This window comes from Typopeltis vanoorti, chromosome 25 (assembly GCF_054136105.1).
Source record: "Typopeltis vanoorti isolate ZY-2024b chromosome 25, IOZ_Tvanoo_1.0, whole genome shotgun sequence".
NCBI classification, from domain to species: Eukaryota; Metazoa; Arthropoda; class Arachnida; order Uropygi; family Thelyphonidae; genus Typopeltis; species Typopeltis vanoorti.
The window spans coordinates 59020983-59047672 of NC_143573.1; the positions used below are offsets into that span (position 1 = coordinate 59020983).

Consider the following 26690-nt stretch of genomic DNA (forward strand, 5'->3'; position numbering starts at 1 on the left):
TTTATTAAATTAGTAATTTAAAAGAAGATTGTGCATACGGACCACACTAAAAGGCGAATACAGAAATTAGATTATATTATTGGCAACAGACGATCAAGAAGTGCTATCAAGGCAGCAAAAACACTTCCAGATAGTGGAACAGATCACGAATTACTGACTGCTGAAGTTAAATTGAAATTAAGGGGTAAAAATTAAGTGGTGTATTAGATTTGCTTTAAATGATATAAATGAAGCATTTAAATTAGAAGTTGGAAAGAAATTAAAAAGTATAGAAATTAATTAGAAGAATTATTTAAAAAAAGAAATATACAGTAACAGAAGAAGAAAAGAAAAATCTGATTAAATCAACAAGAAAGAAAGAAGAAAAATGAAACAAAGGAAGAGATAATTGAAAGGAGAGAAATTGTTGAGGAACCGATGATAATGAAAAGTGAGGAGATCTGGGCAAATGGAACAGCTGTCAAAGGGAAAACCCCTTGGAGCCGATGGGGTATCAGGGGAATTGTTGAGAGGAAGTGGGGACGAAATTTGTGAATATATTAACTGAAATATGTCAACAGATTTGGAAGAAAATATACTAGGCTAGAAACCGGAAAGAATCAGTATTCATCTCATTTCCAAAACAAAGTCATATCCCAGAGAACGTGGTTATTAGAGAGTCACTGCTTGGATTTCACATTAAGTCATGTTGAGAGTAATAATAAAATCTCCGGAACTATATTTGAATAGAGAAATGGCAGTAGAACAGTCAAGTGTTAAGGAAGTTAGAAGAACTAGAAATCGGATAGCGAAAATGAGATGGATTATGGAAAGAACAAGAGACTTTCAAAAGGAAATATTCGTTTTATTGATAATAAGAAAGCATTTGGCGCTGTTGATCCTAATCAACTGTGTAATGCGATGAGAGCAATGGGAATATCTGAGCATTTAATTCTCTTAATCAAAAAAATGTTTGACAACCAAAAAACTTAAGTAAAAACGACCTTCGGACAAACCGATGGATGAGAAATCTGGATCAATAAGAAAATAGACAGAAAGTGAATCAATTCATTTGAATTATTGAAGGAGACTTAAGAGTGCCAAGGACTACGAGAACGACTAACTTGTTAGTCATTCTAAAGAACATAAAAAGATAATATTTATTTATTAAATATTTTAAAATATTTATTTTAGAGAATATAAAAACAGAATGCTCCTTGGAAGCAATTGCTGCTAAAGGATTGAGGGGATAAGAAGAAGAGGATGATAGCGAAAGAGTTGGATGACCAACATAAAAGAACTTACCAACATGAAATTGCACTTGCTAAAAGAAGAGACAGAGACTGAGTGAAAAGAAGAGACAGAGACTGAGTGAAAAGAAGAGACAGAGACTGAGTGAAAAGAAGAGACAGAGAATTGAGTGAAAAGAAGAGCCATGTGCACAAGATAAACACACGCCGGAAATGACTATATGGCATATAACAATAACAATGGATGAGATTTTCTTTCTATTATTTTTGCATATGAGTAGATTACGCACAGCCGAAGTATGACTCGCCATACTACTGGGTATCCCAGGAGAAATCCATCAAATTTGCAGGGATTAATTTTGACCCCCCCCCCCCCATACACTACTTACTGGAGGCCTAAAATAACTTGAGAAAGTTGTTGGTCTATAGAGGCAGGGTTCCATATTATGCAAATATAATAATAATAATACACGTTAGCCCACTCATGGCGCTAATATAGTATAAGTTTACAATCTTTCGTGGATGGAGTCACATAAAAAAGTCAATTTCATATTATTCTCCCACGTAAATTACGTCAAGAACGTAACAGCTGATAGATGATCTACAGCATGTGTGTGTGTGTGAGTTCGCATGTCTATATAATACAAATCCAATCGTCACTTTCACCTCTCCTACTAATTAGGCATCATCTTCGTATCGAACAAACTAGATTGGGGGGAAAAATCTGTGACATGAGAGACAACCAGTATTCATCACTGACTACGGATAGTAGCAAAAGTTTTTTGCATTTCACAGCGCCAGCCTTGAATGAACTGAGTGTGAATAGAAAATTGTTATAAGTTGTGAGCGGTTCTCAAAACTATTCCGATATTGCAAAAAGATTTTGGGATGGGAATGTATGTATGATTTTCACAATTCAGATACTGAAAAGTTTTCATTCAGGCAAATCCTTTGTTGCTTGAATTGCGTAAAATGTTCTTTTACAAAAAATGCTTCCATATTATTTACTATTAGGTACGTACTGAATAAGATTAATGCAAAAATTACTGTAACATTTTTAAACATGATTATGACCAGTTTAAGCTAAGTAGTAGCAAGGAAACCATGAATCAGGAGTGTCTGCCAATGAGTAATGTTTATCTCTCGAACTATACTCGACAATATCACTGTTGCTTCCGACATAGATTGAAGAGGAATTTGATAGTAGGTAAAAGAACCTGTAGACATCGAAGCACCTTCGACTATATCAAACTAAAACTATCAGCCGATGTCAAATACAGCGTGCTTGTGTTAAATACAGGTTGGTAGTTTGAGTTAAATGACTTTCAGTATGATGGACGTCATGGATTCTAAATCACTAGCGTGAAAAAAAAAAAAAACTAGAAACGTGTACAAAGAAAGGGTTACGATACTCTTTCACTTTCCGAATTTTGCAAAGCAATGTCACAGTGCTTCGACTGGAGCAGCTGTAGCTGATCGCTTTCTCCGTCAACAGATGCTGAGCTCGTATACTCAACATGAAGATATTCGAGGGAAAATTTAGAAGAATCACGCTAATGCAGATAAGGACAGCTCGGTGCACATAATAGGCAATTTTCAATTTTACATTCAAAGCAATATTTGTAACGACCGGTAAAAGATGTTTTTGTATCATTTGATGATGTAATCAGTTATCGGTGTGTGTGTGTGTGTGTGTGTGTGTGTGTGTGTGTGTGTGTGTGTGTGTGTGTGTGTGTGTGTGTGTGTGTGTGTGTGTGTGTGTGTGTGTGTGTGTGTGTGTGTGTGTGTGTGAGAGAGAGAGAGAGAGAGAGAGAGAGAGAGGACACGACACTATTGTGGTTCATAATATATGTTTCACCATGGAAAAATAAGCACATTAGAAATCATATAAAATAAATTAGAGGCGAAATAGGCTCAATATACATGGTGAGAGTAAAACAACTAAATAATCTTTTAAAAAACGCTCAGCCTCAATTATATTGATTATATATAGTTCAGATTGGAAGCATTTAAAGGAATAAAAATTAATTTAAATATATATATACATATATATATATATATATATATATAAAGATAGGTACTTTATGCCGACTGAGAAAAGATGAATTAACTATTGCGTCGTACTTGAATTGCTGAAATTCTTTGCAGTGTTAGGCTTTCCAGCTGTTGTGTGATCTGCCCAAGCAACGAAATAGCATTTCATCGCTTCACTGACAGGAATTGTAGTGTAGGTGCGAGGTTTTTTTTTTTTTATTATTATTATTTTTTTTTTTGTTCGCTTAGGAATGGTAACTATTTGGTAATATTTCTTGTTAATGAAACAGTATGAGTGGAAAATTAATTGTGCAAGAAGAGAGAGAGAGAGAAAGAGCGTGTCGGCGGATTCCACTGTTAGGAAAGGACGCGGTCCAATTGTATCATGGTTATGAGCGAACGATAACATAAACGGAGAATTTTTTTTAAAGTGCATTTTCTCCTTCATTTTATAACGGTTTTATATATTATAATTCTGGAATTAAAACTACATTAACTCGATCAATAGCAATTACAAACGAGTATTATCCATACTGAATATTTAAAACCCTTCTGTAATGAGTACGCCAAGAATGACATGATCGAAAGATAGGGAATCTGATTTTTCTGCTAAAATTCAAATATTGAATCTTCACAATCGTGATCTCTGAACTTTGTCACCGCAGAGGGTACTAATATAACTAACCTCAGATATCGAATGCACTAGAAAAGAAACGTTGTCCTTTACACTCATAAACCTGTCTACTAACTTCAAGAACCAAGTATTTACTTCAAGAAGCAAGCGCAAGAAACATTCTTAGTCTTGAAACTGTTAGAAAATTCATTATATGATAAAATTCATTTCAAAGAAGAGAAGACCTTTTCATTGTCTCCTCGTCTTGGAAAGAACTAGTACAGTGCTAAGTATCAAAGGCAGAATGATTTTAGTATCGCGTTTCTGTTAGCAACAGTGAGATTGAAATAATTTTTGCCTTCCATAATATATCCTATTATGGGAGATTCAAAGAGTGAATTTCATTATGCAAAGACAGAGAGAGGGGTGAGCGAAGAAAAACTCAAATGATCAACTAAAGTGGTTAGTATTTATCACTTTCCGTAGAGAGGAGCGACTTGGAAACTTCCGGAGGAAAATTGCCTTCTACCGTTCTGCAACGATGTCCTACTTGCCGTTTCATCACCTGAATAATGCGAGCTCAGATCGATAACCTCTAAACTCTGACAGAATGACAGCCAGCGCTCGATCTTCGGGAACCAGCAGTTAGTCGAAGTGACATCGATCTAAAACATCTTTACACAGTGATCAGATGGCTCCTGGACTTACCACAAGATTGACGTTTGGTACCGATGGCCCGTGGACAAGGAGTAATTTCACGATCTCCGTATTTCCCGTCCATGCCGCCAGATGGAGTGGTGCTGATCCTTTGTTGTCCACGACATTCGTTGAAGCCTCATGAGCAAGTAAGAGTGTGACGATGTCTCTGAAAAAATAAGAAAAAAAAAAGAGATAAACAGAGTAATAAATTAGAACATAGTGATGGGTAAACAAAATTTACTTCAACTTTACTTAAGCTAAAACTATGGTGAAATCTTTTATAATTGAAACACTATCATATGAATATTGTTCATACCTAATCACTTCCAGGGATATAAGCATTATACATATTTATCAAACATGATAATTATGAATTATGAATACTTATCATTTATTTTATTATATTAAAAATCGACGCGTCTCACTACCACGAGCTTAGAAGCTTAATGGCTTCATGATGACTAAAAGAAACAAACAAAAGGGATTTAAAACTTAATCAAATCAATGGGCTTATGAGTTTGCGTATTTTTGTGTGCAATGTTCATATTATTCGTAATTATATACATTTTATTTATTTCATTGAAGCGTTTTTTGCAGTACCTGAAGAAATTACGAATTCATGGTGGAAAACATGCTGGTATATACCTCTCTGAGGTTTGTTACGTATTTTCTAGATACAATTATACTTTTTTTTTAAATTCTAGACTCAAATATAAGATTTTCTTCCGTAGAATACAATAAGAAATATCTCTGAAGCTAGGATTGCTTTTTTTTTTTTATTGATTCTATTGGAAACAGCTTTCAACAGATTCTAACTTGACAAAAGCTTATTCAAAAAAGAAAAAGAACAATAAATATCCATGTTAATAACCTTTTGCCAGCTGTACTGTTCTGTAATGTTGACTGTCAGCTGCTGCTTAGAATGCGCGTTCTAACCAGCAGTATTTTCTATAAATGGATTATCGATTGGTGTGTAACTCGAAAACAGGGAAAACAAAAATCTCATTTATGTTTCTGTTGAATCTTTAAACAGAAGTTATTAGCATATTCAGTTATCGGATTCAGTAGGAAAAGATTATCAATGCATTTCCTTTGATGCACTACATCCGAAGTAAACTATATAGCGGTCAGTTGAGCATATTTAACATGACCGGTATCTCCTTAGACACCAGAACATTTTTATTGCTTTCACAGTTCTTTTAATGAATTTTTGAGTTCTATTACTCTATTACCCCAATCAATATTATCACAGTTAATGAACTAATATTGTTGTAGTAGATTCAGAAGTGTAATTTGTAATATTAAGTGTACGGTAGAACTATCTACAACCTGATGTTTCGGTTACTTTCTAAACAACATCACATACGTCAACGTTTGTCAATTTTGTATGCAGAGGATATACAAAGACGCTGTTAATGTTAGATCGATGCACAGATGCAAGTTTTTTATATATGGTGATGTTAAATCCTTTGCATGTGTAAAATACCAGCTTCTGGTATTTACGAACCATTTTTTCGTGGATTAGCTTGCTTATCATATTATCCTGCAGATAATTAACCGAATAAAATTGTGTACTATTTTGTGTTCTTTAAAAATTCTTAATATAATCCCCCTACCATCCTTCCCCCCCACACATACTTTGTATAAATTTCTTCTAATTTGCATAAAAAGTATAAATAAATACCTCGAAAGTGATCTAGTGGCGATTATTTAAACTACCTGGTATCCATATCAGACATTACATGGAGGGGGAGGGATGTGAAACTAGTGAATCCCTACTCTCCCCAAATTCGAGTCAGATTACGACATACGCTGCCAGTTTTGTGAACAGCTCCGTAAGCTCATAATCAATTTCCTACATGAATCCACTGCTTCTTTTTCTTGTTGTAAGGGAAGAGGAAATACGCACAACTGGATATCCTTTAGAGGCGAGTCAACCACGTTGATTCGCCTCTAAAGGGGTACTGCACTGTCGCTCCTACAATTGAAGATCCTGTGAATCAATGAATTAATGGTTTGGTTTACTTACATGAATCAAAACTTAATGATAAGCAGCGAAAGATTTTTCAAAGTTAAATTGCTAACAATAACTGGGTAGTTTTAAAAGCAAGAAAGACTGTATACAAAAATATAGAGTGGAATGAAAGTTAGTGTAAACGTATTTTTACTATGGAAGTTTTGCTACAATACGCCATTATTTTTAAGGATATTCCCAAACATTACAGTGGTTATTTATAAAAATAATACCCATGTGTCATGTCTAAAATTCGATCTAGAAACAAACTTACAAAATTAATAATGATAATAATAATGAAAGTTGAGGGAATCAGGGCTGAGGTGGTGTAGTCATGTGCAGTGAGATAAAAGCTATGTGGGAAGGAGTGCTGGAGATGAAGTCACCAGGCAAAAGAAGCGGGGAGAGCTAAACAACGATGGCTGGACAGCTTGAGAGGGGGACCTCTCAAGTAGGGTGATGGAGCTGAAGAAGAAGAATGATGAAAGTAGCTTCGATCTCAATATAAATCTACAGGAAAAATAAATTGTAGAATACAGTCTACTAACTTGGGGTGTAATTTACAAAATAACAAAAAGAAATACAACAAAGAGAATAGAATAATAAAAAAGAAAAAAAAATCGAATGATGTCTACACGTTTATTTTATTATATGTATGATATCTGCATTCAGCATATAAATTTTTCAGTGAGGGAACTTATTCGGAGAGGAAAACAGATTCTGTCGAGCAGATTCATGCATAAGAAATATCATAAAATCGTTAAAAAATGAATAAAGTTAAATCCTATAAGAGATTGAACATATGAAATTTTTATAATGCCGTACACAGAAAATTTGTTTGCGAAGGAAAAATTTAGAGGCTCCGGATTGTTCAAGTAGTTTCAAAAGGAAACTGAAGAATCCATCAGCAACTCGGAAGTTTATAATCGACGTTTAACACGTTGTAGCATCGTTTATAGATACATTGTCAAGAGGTGAATTATAAAGAATTTATTAGGAACACAAAAGAGAGCACGTTTACTCTATTATAGTCTACAGGTAATAACTGTGAGCCAATTAATCAAAATTAGCTATAAATCGAGTTCCAAAAAATACACGAAGCAGATATGTTACGATTTCAAACAAGATTTAACATCACGAAACTATAAATTGCTGAATTTGTAGAGACTGTAGCTTACAGCAAATCACTATATATTTGGTTCATTTTTTTTGTCGCTTTATGCTATTTTTGTGCATCTTTATGAAGGCAAAGCTATTATTCAACCCCCCCCCCTCCCGAATGCACCAGTGGTTGCTTCTCCTCTATTAAAATCCATGCGTATCTTGTGTAAATGTATTGAAAATGGAAGAACGAAGGAAATGTTCCTTTCACCGCCAATTGCAATTTATAGACACTTTTTTTTTTTAATTTATGGATTTCATCGATCCATTTCTCACCCTTCCAAGAAGGGTTGAGTCCCATAATTAGGGACTTTAAGCAATCGAATGCTTAAAATCCCCGGCTTATCATTCCTCTGCTGCATCCACCTAGGGATAAGCATTTTATGTCAGTAGAATTGTGTGTTCACGCGCCAGTTCTAAGGGACGAAAACCGCGAGTTTCAGGGAGAAAAAACCATATATCTCTGCATGAGACCGGCTAACTTACCATTTGATTGAAAAAACCTGATAAGGATTCCTCACGTCGTAGACGAGATTCGAACCAGGGTCTCTGCAACCAAAGGGCTCGTCTATACTAACTGTGCTACGGAGGCTCAATTTATGGACTAAATGATTCGTTTCCTTCTAGTTTTTATAATTCGATTATTAACGTTTCCTTTAAAGGTCTTTTATGTCCAAACTTCAACAAAAAAGTTTTAAGAATATCTGTAAACAATGTGATTTTATTGAAGAAAAGTAAATTTATGCGTCTTCATTTATGCAATACAAAAAAAAAAAAAACTTCTTTCCATCGAGTTCAGGGCATCTTTTTAATTCGTGATTTATTAAACTTTATTTTTCTGTATTACTTTCATGAGCCTCCGTAGCTCAGTCAGTATAAACGAAGCTCTTTGGTCGAAAACACCTGGATACGAATTCGTCAGTGACGTGAGGAACCTTTATCTGGTCTCTTTCAACTAAAGGTGGTAACCAACCTATTCCATAGGATTTAGGTTCCGAATGCCTACACGATAAAAAAAAATGGTAAAATGTGTATGCGTGAGCGTAAATTAGGATAGGATAGGATATTTTCATATTTTAATTGATTAGTAAACATTCAGCAACGAGCGTGTTCTTATAATTGAAGATAAAAAAGGCTAAGCTAATCAAATAATCATATACAATAAAAAATATCATGGCAAAGGTGGTGCAAACCTCATAATAACCTCAGAAGGATACCATTATAGTAATGGTATCCTTCTCAGGGGAAAAATCACTTTGTAACATTTAGTTTGCCTTACTTGGTTAAATGATATTTGTTAATTGTTGAATAAAAATGCTGATATTTAGCCTTCTTAAGACTTCGTCCTTCGAATATAATGCGAACATATATATGCAATGCTTATTGTATATATGCATTGTATATATGTTCGTCACATATATAGGTTTTCGTATTGTTCACACACACACACACACACACACACACACACACACACACACACACACACACACACACACACACACACACACACACACACACACACACACACACACATGCATACATATGTTCATATACACGCATGAAGAATACGAAAACCTACTTAATTAAAAACTGCAAACTAGAAATCGAGTTGATAGAATATGCCAATAAAATTTAGATTAAATTTTATAAGCAATGGCGGATTTATGATATTCGCTTACTGGTTGAAATAATAGTTAAATAGAAATCTACAATAAGATAAAAAGCATAAAAATCATAGTTCTACTCTTTACTGTTCTCTTTCTGATCATTTCTCTAATTCCTCAAAGGTACTGGTAACTCCTTGAAAACTATGAACAGGTTCTATACGCATGGGAGTCAAGCTAATAACACTCCATTAAAGCCACAACGATGTGAGAGATCTTCCTGTGCCACATCGATAATACAGGAATCCCTGTTATGGATACTGATGACGCAAATGCTACTGTGATCGAACGGTTCCTCCTCCAGTCTCTCTCTCTCGCTGTGAGAACACTTAAAGAAAGGAAGCTATCGATGCACACCCAAAAATAACTTGAGTTCTTGGAAACATATTGATTATCTAAACTGATCGAAAGTCTCCAAGTGTAAATAAAGTAACCTGGCAAACGCCACAAGCATAAATAACACAAATGATAAAAAAATAAACCGGAATGAGAGATTTTTATCAAATACTTTCAGTTCCCGAAGCAGAGGAAAACACAGGAAAGCAGACACACCTAGGAAAATAATGTAATGGTCGTGTTGGTCTTTTCTTTCTCTCTCTCTCTCTCTCTCTCTACCAGATAACTAGATATGCTAGAACCATAACTGCATCAATCGGAAAAATAAGAATCACGAGCTTGTATGGAATTATTAAAATCATCTTAAGGAAGCGCGGCCGATATGAAATATGAAAAGATATACTTGGTGAAACACGTGCTGGAAATTCAGAAGAAACCCAAATCACTTAATGGAAGAATGTAAAGAATTATTAGCAAGTATCTATCATATCAATATGGTGGGGAATTAAAATATGATCTGCCGTTGCTGTATAAATAATATCCATTACCAGCATTGATGTAACGGAAAAATCTTAATGAGAAAAATTCTGTTGGGGCTTATGAAATAAAATAGTCCACCAACCATCCCATTTAAAACGATGGTTTTTGAACTAAAATGTTAGATAATCTGATTCCTTTGAGCTAAAGTCTAAACACGGTACTCTTACAAACCACTTCAGACATCCAAATATTTAACCAGAATTGTGGTCTCACTGGGGAAAGAAATTCGTCTACTACGTATTTATATTCTATAGGAATATTTTTTACAGTGAATATAGATAGACATACTTACCTGTGGCCATTAAGTGCAGAGTGATGCAAAGAAGTATATCCACTTTGGTCTTGGGTATTTGCACCAGGTCCTCGTCGCAAGCTGTTAAAGAAAAAATGAATTATTAAGAAAACAGTAAGAACAAATTTGAGATTTTTAATTGGAATATATAATTATAACGAAAGTGGTACAAATATAGGTTATAAAGTAACAAATTAACCCACGCAATAACATTTTCTGAAGATAATAGGAGACAATAATCGAAAAACGAAATGAGTTAGCAATAAAGTTACTTTGCACATATTCAACTCAACTTTCCTTAACAACTGCACATTCGAATATCAGTTTATGTTATATTCAGTTATGTTTATATTTTGTCAATTTTTCTTATATTGAATTTACTTTTAATTATATCAATATATTCTCCTTTCTCTTACTGTTCAAATAACGTGCATTTTAAAAGTTTGCAAAATTTCATTTCGCTTTACGTTTTATTCTTTATTTTGCGTTAATCATCCAAATTTTGTTTTTTTGCGCAATAATTTGTTCATACAAATTATTGTATGAACGGATATTACAATAATATATATTTTGATACATGTTTCTTTTTTGTGCTAAATTAGAATTCAATATCTAGGATAATTTGTTCCATTATTTTGTTACCAATGACTGTTTTTACTTTAAAAAGAATCGGTCCAAGAATGCTACCAATTTTTATTTGTTCAATTGACATTTTCATTCCAAACTTTCACTGTTTGCGTTTTTGATTATATATTTGTAAATTATTTATACTGATTAATATAATGCATTTCTTTGAAAACTTAGAGCAATCCTTGTTTACATTATAGAAAGTTATGTTACGTTTTAATCATAACGAAAAAGAAAATACTAACATAATACAAAATTATAATTGGAAAGGAAAATGGGTTACTATTGTTGATTAACGGTACCCATTACAGCAGTTTTCAACTTAAAATATCGCTTCAGACATATATTTTACAAAATACTTCCACAAAATAAAAAAGGAGGATGGAGTCAACCTATTTGGTCTTTTCTCTCTTGGACTGAAGAAAGAGAATCATGGGTGACGTCTCTGAAAACTCTGGTTGATGATGATAATAAGCTTCTCGTTAACTATTACTGAGTTGTCCGTAAGTTAAGGGCAAAAATGCTGAAGGAGTTTACGTTGCTATGAAACAGATCTATGTCTCTGATTCGGGGACAAACTGCATTTCTTATTCTGAGTCACGAGAAAAAAAACGAAAAAAAAAACGGTATAGATTGTATGATGACTGGCACGTGCCATGCCACCATTATCGTGTGTACTACTTTAGATTTTTACTCCCTCTCAAAATACAACCCCAGAAACTTAATTATTGAAGTGCTATTGGGCTGCCGAATAAAAGATTTACTGAATGCACTATATACATGGTCTGCTTGATACAGTATTCAATAGAAGAGCAGGAAAAATATATTTATCGAATGCGTTAGATGATTTTATAGCAAGTATATATACACTAACTAACCAAAAATTCTGCAGACACAATTCCAGTTATAGGAAAATGAATGCGACAACTCAAGATGCGAATTTTGTGGCTTATAACGACCAGAGGTTCGTTCGGGAGTTATGTTGATTTCGCATGTCAAACAATGAGTACGTGAAAAGAGGATTTTAGAGGGGGAATAATAATCGAAAGTCATATGGAAAAAAAAAAGTCTCTACGTGCTTACTACTACATAACAATTAAGCATTTCAAAATCCAGGACTGGCACATGGTAAAAATATATGTCCACAGGTGAAATTAGCCCAATGTACGACAAACCAAGGCTTCATATACAGATTGGCAAGAAGAGAGGGGTAGACAGTAGCTAGGTTCTCGTTCCCACACACTGTTAGTGCCCATTAGGGCTAAAGCCGCTATCAACCAAACGTAAGTGATCGAACTAAAATTCTCTCAAATTCCTGCCCTAAAAGATCCCGCCTGGGGCCAGGCCTAAAAATAATATCATTCAATATTGAAGGTTTCTCCAGTGTCAAGCAAGATCTCATTGCAAATATTTGCAGAGATAATGACTGCGATGTGCTCTGCCTGCAAGAAATTCATAGAGGGGAAGGTACTGCAACACCTTACATCCATGGCATGAAACTCATCAAAGAGATACCCCACGATAAATATGGTAGTGCAATATTTACAAAAGAAAACTTAATTCCATCGTCTATTGACTCAACGAACAACAGAAACATTGAGATTATTACAGTCTCATTTAAAAATATCTCAATCATCTCAGTTTATAAACCGCCAGAAGAAGCTTTCTCCTTCCCCGACATCCTCCTCAACAATAGTGCATACATGACTAATGTTGTATTAGGTGACTTTAACAGCCACACTATTAACTGGGGTTACACAAGTCCAATGAAGATGGGGAATTCGGTGAAAAATGGGCTGAAAACCTTTCTCTAAACCTGATACATAATCCAAAACTCCCTGCATCTTTCAATAGTGGCAGATGGAAGCGAGGCTATAACCCTGACCTCATATTTGTTAGCTCAAAAATATCCAACATTTGTGTTAAAAGGGTTTTAAATCCCATTCCACATACTCAACATAGACCTATAATGATTCAATTCGACCCAGCCATTATGCCTAACACAGTCCCTTACAGACGACGATTTAATTTTAAAAAAGCTAATTGGAAGAGTTTCAGGGAAGATCTTGACCGCTTCACAGAACCAGTCCCTCCAAATCCTCGAGAATATTCTCAATTCATAAAAATACTGAGTAAAATCTCCACGAAACACATCCTCCGAGGATGTGTTTCGTGGATATATATCAACATTTACGTCAATGATCTTCCCATCTTTCCAGAAACGAAATTTTATCCATGCTGATGACCTTGCCATAGCTACTCAATCAAAAATTTTCAAGTCCATTGAAACTACTCTATCACTTGCCTTAAATAGTCTAACCACATATTATAGCAGTAACCAATTAAAACCAAACCTCTTTAAAAACTCAGACTAGCCTTTTCCACCTTAACAATAAGGAAACCAAAAGGAAGCTATAGAGTTCTTGGGAAGGCTCTATAATATTGAACAATCGTGGAACCCAGTCTACCTCGGTGTGACTCTCGATCGCACTCTTTCATATAAAACACACGTAGAAAAAACAAAGGCAAAAGTGAATGCAAGAAACAATATATTAAGAAAGCTTACCTCCTCCAAATGGAGTGCAGACCCAAGCACACTGAGATCTTCTGCCTTGGCTATTTGCTATTCTTCTGCTGAATATGCCTGCCCAATATGGTCCAGATCCTGCCATGCTGGAAAACTTGACCCAGCACTGAATGAAAGCTGCCGCTTAATTACAGGATGCCGGAAACCAACACCATTAAGATACCTGCATACTTTGGTTGGTATTGCACCCCCGCCTTCAATTCGAAGATCTGCGTTCTCAGCTGACGAAAGAAGCAAACACATGAATGATGAACGCCACCCATTACTCGGCCAGACCACAGTGCACCAAAGACTCTGATCTTCTTTGATTCCGACATAGTTTCCTAACTGTTGAACCATCTAAAAAACCTTTCAGAGACAAGACTTCAACAGTGGCTTGCTCTATACCCAGAGAATGATAGTGGTATTCCAACAGCCGAACATCTTCCATGTGATGCCCACTTGGACTGGAATACTTGGAAAAGCCTGAACAGACTTCGAACAACAGGACGCTGCAAATAGAACCTCATCAAATGTGGCTACCTCACTGGACCAGATAATTGTGAGTGTGGGATGACCCAGTCCATGGAACACCTTCTTTGTTGTCTCCTTCTTCAATCACCTTGTACCAAAGAGGACCTTATATCCTGCACAGAAAGAGCAGTTGCTTGCGCAAGATACTGGAGGAACATTTGACAGTATTTATTGTATATAATTTATGTATAATTTCTTTTTTCCTCATATTTTACTTATTAATCCCAGTGTAATTCACCTACCAAATTTAAGCTGTTCTCATTTGTAATGTATCCTAATTTGTTGTAAATAATGTTGTGTCACTTACTACTGTACCACTTGTGTTTGGACACGAAATCAAAAAAAAAACGGAAGTGAAGAATCTTGACGAGGCTGGTTACCTCACTTATCCATCAGACCACAGAAAATCTGTTTGGAGATGCGACAATCCACTACCAATCCCACAAGGGTTTCTCTGCAATGGGCCTCATATATATATATATATATATATATATATATATGAGGAAAAAAAAAATATATATATATATATATACTATTTCAGTCAAATGGACGTGCTGGGGTATGACAGATGCCTGGGAACTTTAGGTCGCAATGACACGTAGATCGCTTCTCGTGATATGGATTAGTTCCATATCACGGGAAGCAATTGTGATATGGATTAGTTCCCCTGGTCATGGTACATGACTGTTAAGCTCTGTACTGGGGCACGTTTATGGTAGCAGCCCTTACAACTTCCAAACCATACCAGAAATCACGTGTTTAATGATTGAACACGTGATTTGAAAAGAACATCCGACAGCGCGGTGCCCAGAAGAGTTCAGTAATGCACGGCCAAGAGTTTCATTTAATGCAACTTACAAATGCATTAAAGGAGAAACAGAGCACAACACCACCAGCTTTCTATAAAATCAGGCAGAAAGTTTTTCATTAAGCATTAAAGCAATTATTAAAGCCAAAAACGGAAACACATGTTATTATTTTCTGTTAATGAAGACATTATATATATATAATGCGGTTGGAGTGGTTAAACTTGCCTTTTGCTCTTTCGCGAAGACACTATTTAAGTAAAAATCTCTCTAAAAATTAGGTGATCCCCCGGACCACTCCCTACGAGTGACCGAAAGATCGTCCAACTCAGCGTTGGTTCCACCCAGTGACAGGCTCACCCCACCACTGAGCAGAACCGCTCATATTCCAAGGAAAAGCATCCACCGACATAGCCCCTCACGTACCACGCCGGAAAGCACTTCCCCGGAGACTCAAAAATGCTCTCTCAGGGAAAATTCTTCCGAAATCTTAAGCTCCCCTCAGCGGAGCAAGACTCGGCAGAAACCTAAGAGAGCAATCTGTACGACAGTTCGAATCTCATTATGGTATAAATGTTTGTGACAGTATCTTTAGGAAGTAGCGATAATCATTAATTGGTGAGACTATCACTTTGCTTAGGAGTACTAAAAAAAGAAATGTAATGCAGTTTGGAACGAACCAGGAATATTCTTTTCCGCCTATCTAATACTCACCAACGCATTCAATAACGTGATACAGGTTTCCGATCTTTCACGGAAGGATTTACACAATAAATAAATAAAATAATAAATATAATAATAACTAACAGTAATCTCATTGTTCTAAATAAAAATTCTGTATTCATCCATTGCTCCTGATTCTCTTGTTTTTCTTGGTTCTTCTAGGCTTAATTATATTTGAGTATAAACATTCCCCTCCTCCTTTGGTAAAATAAGAAAAATACCCAACAGATTTCTTCGAAGTTAATTTAACCCCGTTTTCCATTTAGCGGACAAAGCCAAAGGTACTACCCAGGGAAAGTAACCAGATTGCAGAGAGAGAGAGAGAGAGAGAGAGGAGAGGGGGCTGATTCTATCGGCATAGCTTTTCGAGTGTGTCCAGAATAAGTTACATGTAACAACAGATTTTTTATGTTTTTACAGATAAGACTGTAAAAACATAAAAAAAAGACAACAGCAAAATATTAATACCAGTGACAATTTTATTAATACTGTGTTTCTTCATAGTATTATTATAAAGTTCCTAATTTATCAGCAAATTATTCCTGCTGGCTAATGGACTGAAGATGTTTCATTAAATGTTTCGAGCTGATAACTGTCCGCTAAAAGTCACATACACGATTGTAAATGAGCTAGGCGACAAGGGAATGGAGTGATCCCGCAGAGCGAAAGACCTTAGAAATGAGATTGTCAACAAGGACGTTGACCAGCCACTCTCTATAGGCACTGCGATTATGTTCTGCCAAGCTGTTAGACATTCTAAGCCATTAGCAGCTAGACGATACGTTCTATAGGGCGCCATGACTTTCTCGGTGAACTCGAGTGCATGCCATAGCTCGATGTATATACACCGCTATGACGTCATTGGCAAAATACAAGAGGCACTAGAAGAAGAAGAAAAAATGTTTTTATTTTTCTTTTAGTAACTACTAAACAAAACTTCAAATTATAGCAAATTGCATCCCTTTCTTAGTAACAGTTCAGAATGCACTCTTCCTTTATGCTTCAGGTACCAAATCGATGCCCCTTTAAACAAGACAAAGTCACGTACGGTAACTTTATTACGCTATATGTCTCGGTAATGCTATTACCTTTAGCTTTGGTACGAAAGAAACGCTAGTCTTTACCACTCCGTCCCCCATCCCCTCCAGCAGATGTGCCCACTCTTAATTCCTGTAATCTTCTAAATTGATATCACTGAGTGCTCTTTCTTTTCTTTTTTTCCTCCTCTCATTCAATCATTATGCTTAGAAAGGAACATTTCTGAATTTTTCGGAAATTCCGAAGTGTGCCTTATTTGGCTTTTGCAGTCACTAAAAATAACACGAAATTAATTTCTATAATTATCACTTTTCTCTTTAGATGAAACTTGTGATGGATGAGATAACATTTCATTACGGAGAACTAATACAGGCATTTAATTAAAAATATAAATAACGAAAGAGCTTATTCATGTGCAGTTATTCCAGATTTTTAATAGGAAAATAAAAGTATTAACGGAGAAGGGGGGGAAAGCTGAAGTTTGAAATCCCGATTACTAAGAACTATCTGAATTGTATAGGAAGGTGTTTAAAATCAAAGCAAAAACAATTTTAAGATATGAAGTTTAAACACCGAACATTCACCCAAAAGTATTGATTTAATATTCCTAAGAAAATTTCAAGAAAACAGTATTGAAAGTGAAGATCTGTAAGTTTTTGCGATTTTTCACTTTCCATAAAATTAAAATATCACCAACGAAAAGTTGAGAACTCATTATAGCACAATGGTATGCTGCATCTGATTAGTAAGTCAAGGTACTTGAAAGACTTTCTTAACTTTTGTTTTGTCGAGTGGAAAGATTTTAATCTTTTTAAGCATTATGTTAAAAGGACTGAAAAATTTTGCATTATTTTACGGACGATGTATGTACTTGTACTCTTCTGAATTTTTCGCAGGAGATCAAGGGAATGCGAAGAGAGTTAGAGAAGCTCAGGACGTGGAGATAGACAGAGAGGCAAATCAAGTAGTGATGGATTTACTTATTAGCGTACAAGTCAGGAATGTATGACGGGATTATAGTTTGGTTAATAATCCGCTAAGCAGGTGGGTACATGATGTTTGATAATTGTGCGTGTTCTCAGCAGATTTATCTTTGAGAGAGTAAAAACCAGGTTTACGGAGGGATATTTACTTTTTTTCATTTCCATAAAGAGTTCTATTGCCTTACCTTCAATTGAAAGCTCATAAAGTTAAAAAACCACTCGGCCAGCCAGCCAGCCAGGCTGGCTGGCCGAGTGGTTATCGTATCAGCCTTTTGACCGCTTCCCAGTCAAAAGACTGCGGTTTGAATCCCGCCTTGAGTATGGATGTTTGTGATTGTCTGTGATAATAGTAGTGGCGGTGGTCGGTGATAGATGGCGTTGGTGTAGTTGCGGTCAGTTGGTGGATTGTGAAGTAGTGGAGACAGATGTGTAGAGTAGATGCCATCCCTCGATGAGTCTTTGAACTCCCTGGAGGTGACAAATAAGACAATTTTTGCAAAAATTTGTCTAAAATTTTGCCACGATTTCTTTTCCAAGGAAATATTACGCTTTTTATATGAAAATTTATTCGTCACAAGGAATAAATGGAACCCTTTCTTATTAACAGTTCCCATTAAAGGCTTCTTGAAGTCCTTAATGTGCAACTATTTATAATAAGGAGAGTCAACAATTAGCACATCCAATGTATATCAAGTAGGCAGAATAGCTGGAGTAGAGGTTCACTTTTTAATGCGTCTAAAGTAAAAACCGCTTCTGAACAGGATAATCTAACCAATACGTGAGGAACTAACACCTACACATTGGATGGTACTGTACTTGCATTCCTAGATAAGATTCATTCTGAAATTTCATGGAACCAAGCAGAATACAGATTTAAAGTAGTTTGTGAAACACAACTGAACTGAAATAAGCAAAAATGATCGAAACATTTGTGAAACATCTACGAAATTGATTGCTGAAGTGGAACCCACAACTTGAAATCAAGTACAAATATAAAATAAGATTTCTCTAAGAAATAATTAAGGAAATGAGATGTACGTCATTTTATTATCACATGATTATCGCCGGAGATATGTATTTTAGGTAAAGTGGCACATAATGTAATAGATCTGGAATAATTAAACCATCCACTGTGCAGTGTTATAGATGACAGTCAAGGGTTTATCCTAAGTAACTCAGCACAACACTACATCTGTTTCTTGAATGCAGGATTCTTCTGTGGAGAGGTCAAAGACGACATATCTGAGGTTGAATATGAATCATCTTTAAATTGTGTCACTTTTCAAGAGAATTTTGGATTCTCTATCACAAAATGTCACAAGATTTAAACTCCATTTCTCTCCATGTCAAATCAAATAATAATAATAATGTAAACATTTTTGCTTTCTATTTGTATTCAGTGTTCTGTTTATAAGTTGTCCAATGAACTTAACAGTATGAAAAAGTTATTTTGAATCTTTTTTGGATAATTTTTTGCATTTTCTGTAATTTCAATCTGAAGGTAAAAATTATCATCTATAAAAATGCGTCAACTTCTTAGTCCCACAATATCATTCTAGGTATATATATATACTATCTTCTGTTACAGACAGTCATTTCGTCTCATCCCCACATCTAAAGAGTGTGGGATCAATTAATGCGACCTTTTTCTAATTTTTAAGTATCTCCAAGTGTCAAGAAGTAACGATCAAAGATATGATCCTGAAATTTATAGTTGTTTATTAATAATATTTTTCCCCACACATGCTGACTTCTTTTTCATCATATAATATTTTAAAGCACCGTCCATTTTAGATAAAGGGAATTTCATAGGGATTAAAAATCCTCTATTGGGATTTAAAATCCTCTATAAATCCTGAATAGGAATTTTAAAAAATCCTTCATTTCCCAATTAGCTATTTCGTGTTCCTAATCTCTAACTATTATTTTTTCATAAAAATTAACCTTAGAATCCATTTAAAAGAATTCTGCTATTCATTTTTTTTAGTCGAGGATTAAAATTCAAAAAATAGTATATGCATAGGTTAGAGAAAAATAAAGTATTAATAATTAACAGCTACACTTAACATTTTCACATATATCCAGTTGTGACTTTATATTTTTAGATGGATCGTAGTAAACTATAAAGTTTCGGTAGTTAATTGATCCATTTCTTCCCTAACATTGTAGCATCCGATTTCATTTTAAAACCATGAATGGTTAAAACATCTACAAGCGCCGTGATATAAATATAAGACAGTGATTTGTAGTGCCGTAGACCATATTTTTCTTGTCAAACGTACCTTATAAAACATCATAGCTAACCTAAAAAATATGCCTAGGGCAGACCAGTTAGCATTTACTGCGAGCACGCAGGTGATCAATAACTTTTTTTTTTTCTTTCATGTTTACACACGGCCATCCTAAATATGTTATAAATCACAGAGGATTTCAAGCTGCACCCTCAGACAGGCGGCAGAACTGTCCTTTCCTGTTTTCCTCCTTTACTTCCGCAACGATGCTGTGATTTCCCAAGAAATGAAGTCATTAGTCATCAAAGAAGATTTTTCACTAGTCGTTAAGACAGAATAATATTCAAGCTGAAAAAACAATGCGCGATTTTTACAGAAATACTGTAATACATTCAGTTAAATCTCAGTGAAAACAATTGGGAAAAAACTATGCCCATGCTTTTTGACAAATTACCATAATTACTGCTATTATTATAGCAAGAACCACTTTTATAATCCATATCAATTTAAAAAAAAAAGGTGAAACTTGATAATGAAAAGAAACGCTACCAAACAGAATAATCATCTCAAGAAGGTGTTGAGATGATTTTACCCTCTTAGATAAAAATAATGATTTCGTTCCCTTAGAGTGTTAATGATTCTATGTACATATTCTATATAACTGTACATAAGAAGGCAATAACAAGAACCTTTCTCTCACACAGTGCCATCTATTTGGCATATAAACTTGTCCAGTAGGAAAAAGTGCTTACTGTATAATTTTTATTTTTCTACGTATTTCAGCAGGAAACAAACAATAAAGAATTTTTGGAATCGAATGTTCTCTCATCTGTAAAACTAATGTAATCGCTAACGAAAAAATTAACAATCCTCAAAATAGGCACTTATAATTATGAACTACTTATTTAACAGTAAACCCTTCATATTCATCTTTTCCATGTTGATACCTGATTCCAATTTCTTCTCCAAACAGATGAAGTAAGAGGCAATTAAGAGACAACGCACGCATACTCCCCATAAAGTGTAAGATTTTCAAATTTATTTGTAATTATTTATCGGATTATGAACAAATATACACATCACATCCAATTATGAATCAATACGCAACATCGGGTCCGATTATGAAGAAAATATGAACACTAATTGTATCAATTATCCAGAACAGATAGCATTTTTAAAGGATGAATGCACAACAATGATGTAATTTTTAGAATATTTATTTTTTATATGACTCCTCTCTCATCTACGAAACGTTCAAGTTATAATACACCAGTGTGGGGTAAGATATTTTTCTTACATTTTTTTACTTTACTTTTTTGTATTACTTTATTTTATTATTTTTACATAAACAGGAAGCCCTGCTCCGGAGACCAAACATGGAACTTTTCAAGCCGTTCCATGCCTCAAATAAACGGAGCAATGGTCTCAATGTCACGGACGATGAAATTCATCTCTCACCTAAAATACTGTTTAATATTATTATTTTCTTCTTTTTCAGTATTTTGTGACATGTACTTAGGATTAAATATAGAAAAGAAAAAGGTACCCCAGTAAATAACCTACTGGGACTACATCAATAATTTCCATAGGATTTATGTTCATCACAATTTACACCCCCCCCCCTCTACATGTTCTGCACAAAAGCACACGACATCACGCTTCTTAGCTCGTCATGCAACAATAACGCGAGATAAGCCCTACAAGAGAATACAACCCGAATGTTCCACGTGATGAGATTATAAGTATTTGCCTGCATGGTGATGTCATATTGTTACTCTGGATGAACAAGAAGACTCATTTTTGCCACTTGAAAAGTCTTTCGTGTGTTGTGCTGAGAAAGTGGCTTGTTTTACCATAGATGCATATATAATGTTTGCACTTCACAAAGTTCGGAGAAGAGGAAAATTAAGTTTAAAATAAAGGATCACGCTAGAGACTTCGCAGTGCGATAGTGTAACACATTTTGCTACGAAAAAAAAAAGAAACTCAATACGCTAAAAGCTGTTTATTCCCCCTCCCCTCGCCAGGAAGTTTACAAACAAAATAAAAAAGTCCAGGTCTTCTCAATTTGCTCTTTGTATCTTATATTTTTGACTCCTTCCAACTATTGAGTAATTAGCGAAAAATTGTTATAATTCATCTGTTTTTCTTTCATTTTCCCGTGATTTTCTTTCTCCAGTCTCTCATGATAAATATAATAAAGTCATTATTTATTTTGTTTATCCCAGTGCTACAACCATAAGCTTAAGAATGATCTCGTAAATTCGTTCTCAATACGTCAAGCAACTTGTTCTAGGATCAATTCAACATGTCTTGCGAGAACAAGAGCTCTGACTGATGTCCATGGTATACAAAATTGTCCGCTTATCTAACAGCTGTTTTGCATTTTGCTGTCAATGTACAGACAACTATTTCAAACATATTTGTTTATGCTTAGCAATAACACTTGAATCGGTCTCTTGGTAGACTGCACCTTTTCATTTTTTTTCTGTTCAGCTGTGTGCCGAACTCGAGCGGTTATTGAGTGATTTCTCCGCCTCTTACTCCGCCTTTCTTTTCTATTTGAACGAGACTGGAAGGTGCTTTTGTTATTGCTTTCACTAACAGCACCTCTCAAACTCGTTCAAAGGCCGTTTTCGAAATAGAAACGTTACACAATAACCTCTTAAATTGTCAAAATCCACAAGACATTCCAAAATGATTGGCGGTCGCACCTCACTGGTTGCTGTCTAAAGACAGCAACCAGTGAGCCTGTGTAATACTGATTTATTTTGAATTTGTATGGAGTAATGCAAAAAAAAAAAAAGAAATTATATATATAAATAAGCAATAATAATTACTCGTATTTTTGTACACTTTTGGAGACTACGCGAATTTAATTAAATTACTGCAAATAGGTATTATGTTGAAAGTCTTTCACTTGGTTATATTATAAATTAAAGATACCAAGAAATTATATACTTGGTTTAATCCATCATCCAAGTGTAAGCAAACAAAGTTTGCTGCTGAAGCATCTTTCAGGACTGGGGGCAACTCGTAGCAAAGGTGGTATGACTTCACTTGCCTTATATGACTTCTGCATAACTTCAACCTTGGTATCTCACCTCCGGGTCTAGCTCCCACTGATGAGACCTCAATAAAAGTCGAAACCGGTCTGGGTAGTGACTCTTCCCATAATGCATAGCATTATACATGTCCGTAAGGAAATGTGCTTTGCATTATGGGATACAAATCGGTATTATTTTTAATTCTAAGCATTTTTAATTTCAGTCATTATTTCTAATTAATAATACTGTAAGTTTTATTACTATTATTATTATTAGTAGTACTTAAAATAGCTAAGACAAATAAAAAAATATCGTTATAAACAGGTAAGAACATTGTAACATCAGAATATTTACATAATAAAAGAACTAAGCGAGGCCAATTTAAGCAAGGCCATTTTAAATGGTTCTGGATATCTCCAAATGTGACGAGCAGATAATAATTTTTTTTTCTTTAATATATTCTCTTATTTATGTTAGTTCTATAGTAGTCAATTAGCTCAAGTAAACCCATTGAATTAAAAATTTAATATTTTTGAATTGTATTTTTCTGAAATATCTGACCCACAATTAGATCTAATTGCGTGGATGTAACAAAAATACTTCTTTCTTTGCTGATATATACGTCCTAACGATGGAAAAAATACGATATAAAATCGTACATGCAACTTGCTCTTCTAATTTATTTAGAAACAAACAAGAAACAATAAAAAATCTAATATCGGAGCCTAGCGGATCAGATGCCAACTCATCTTATTTTATTTGTTAGTAGGAGCCAATGGAAGAAACAGTTTAAAGGAATTTTAATTACAGTTAATTATTATTAACTCTTATTGGTAAATAATAACTTATTTTATTAGTAGTAAAACTAGAAGCCTGAAGCACACAATATATATCAAATCTACGTTAAAAACGATCAGAAATAAAGAATATAACATTCAGCCAAATACATCGAAATGACTTGCATCTCATTTCAGAGAAACACTTTTTTTGGTTAAGCCGTTGTTCTTGTTTGAGGATTACACCGATTACGCATTAAACAGGTAAAGCCACGAGGCAAATGTAATACGGTTTGCCAATTGAGTGCATTCGTCAGCCACTGTTTGTTTTGTGCAGTAAAGAACTCGAGTTTCCAAAAGTGTACTTCGAGCACTTCTGAATGAAATCAACTCATTCACTCCCAGCTGAAAATCCAATACAAGTGTTCTCGCTTGCTGGACGGAATTCGAATCCAGATATTTTGAAATAGAAGGCATGTTATCTTCTGATTACGGCACTTTCTTCGATTAAGTCTCTCTATAAAAAGTCCACAGCGAGAGAGTGCAGATGCTTTCGCTTGTCATTTTTCCTTTTTCTTCCGCTTCGATTTTGTACTCTCACCTTCATCTAAAATTACCTTTTCACTTTCTTTTTATTCCTTTCGATTTTTTGCTATTTATCGTAATATTTTTTTTTAGTTCGATCACTTGCGTCCCCTTCAATTCGAAGATCTGCATTCTCAGCTGACGAAAGAAGCAGACAAATGAATGATGAATGCCAACCACTATTCGGCCAGAACACAGTACCCTAAAGACTAAGATCCCGACACAGCTTCCCAGCAACTGTAGACAAGACCAACAATGGCTTGCACTATACCCTGAGAGTAATACTGGTATTCCAACAGCCGAACATCTTCCACGTGGTGCCCACTTGGACTGGAATTCTTGGGAAAAGCCTGAACAGACTTCGAAAGACCGGACTCTGCAAACAAAACCTCATCAAATGAGGCTACCTCACTGGACCAGATAATTGTGAGTGCGGGATGACCCAGTCCATGGAACACCTTCTTTGTTGTCCCCTTCTTCAATCACCTTGCACAAAAGAGGACCTTATAATCCTGCATAGAAAGAGCAGTTGATTGCGCAAGATACTGGAGGAACATCTGACCGTATTTAATGTATATAACTTATGTATAGTTTCTTTTTCTTCATATTTTACTTATTATCCCCTGTATAATTCACCTACCAAATTTAAGCTGTTCTCGTTTGTAATGTATCCTAAGTTGTTGTAAATAATGTTGTACCAATTACTTACTACTGTATTACTTGTATTTGGATACGAAATAAATAAATAAATCGTCTTAATTCATCAAGCATGATACATCTTGTTGTAGTGACGCGTCCAGATATCTTTATGGTGTCTTCAATCGGTTTCAGTTGTGATCTAAATATAATAAACATTTTTGCCCAAACAATTCATTACTGTTATAAACAGGCTTAATCGTGGCAATAGTTTCAAATGCTGCTGTTACGTTTTAAATACTGTAAGTTTCAAACAGTGCTATTCAATTTCGGTTAGTTTTAAAACAACGGGCCTATTAAATGACGTCATGGTTGCAGAAACGCCAGTCATTAATCAGTTTAGCCTGATTTTTTTTTAAAATGCACTTTTTATATTAAAATAGCTCTTAATCATTCATTTTCGGACAGTCAACACTAATACTGCTGTTGGGTTAATAGTAAATTCTTCAGTACACTTTTCTTATTTTTTCTCGAGGTTTTTCTATATATGAATTACAAATCACATCAATTTCAACCCATCAAAAACAATCATGTAATCAGTTTTTGGTGGTTAATGATTCTTACCCTGTCGAGCATCGTAAGAATCATTATCACCAGTTAATCGATCAAAGGGATCAAGGAATTTGATTTACAGAATCCACAGAAAGGTGTTATACCAATTGTGCACTTTTAAAAATCATTTCACAAAGGTTTCATGTACCGCTGGGGAAAAGCAAGATCAATTAAGCTTTGTCCATAGATAATGCTACCATTTAGGAGCCCCAAAAATTTTATGATTTAGTGCATTACTTAATAGTCGTCATCTGTTTATCAATTGAAAGTAGGAAACGAATTTTCAATAGCTTTCAAATAAAAAAATATGCATGTCAACAAACAATTGAAAATATTTCCAAATTTTGTGACCCCAAATATTGGAGGGTCCTGCTTTGAGGAAATCCAGTGCTATGTTCTGATGTGCAAGTTATTTGGAAGGATTAGTATCATTAGGATATCTGACTTGAAAACTGTAAACACGGGGAGAAGGGAAAATCTCAAGCTATTTCTCTCATTTTGAATCACTAGTACATTTTGAATCTCGCTATAATTTCTGAACAGACCTTGCATAATGCTACTGTGAAGAGATTTAGCTTTTCTTCAATTTCTTTCCTTTTAACTTGTTTACTGTTTTGTCTGCTGACTGACCTAGATGCATAAGTGGCTGCTTTGTGGCATCCGATTCTTTTCCCCAATAGAATACCGGTGCTAACTTGGTGTGTACCAAAAGTGGGATTCGTGGTGACTACACTTTCGCCACATCAATAATTTCGGAGCTACAGACTAAATCAATATTTTGTGGAATAACTGAAACGCTTGTTTGAAAAGGTCATTTAATAGCAATTAATTTTGCCTTTTACTGAAATATATAAAGTGATAACTAAGATCGAATTATCATGGCATGTCTTGATTATAGGTTTTTATTTTATTTTATTTCCGTCGGGTTCGCCAGTGTTGAACTT

The 26690-nt window shown here is 34.9% G+C and overlaps 1 protein-coding gene across 1 annotated transcript in view; it reads right to left on the reverse strand.

Moving 5' to 3' along the window:
- Positions 1-26690, reverse strand: part of LOC150092771 (uncharacterized) — a 427707-nt gene that overhangs the window by 173575 nt on the left and 227442 nt on the right. Inside the window, exons 2-3 of the mRNA XM_090414274.1 lie at positions 10583-10663; positions 4585-4741 (exon numbers count right to left, since the gene is read on the reverse strand). Of these exons, the coding sequence (XP_090270400.1) occupies positions 4585-4741; positions 10583-10663 (238 nt within the window). The remainder of the gene's footprint in view (positions 1-4584; positions 4742-10582; positions 10664-26690) is intronic.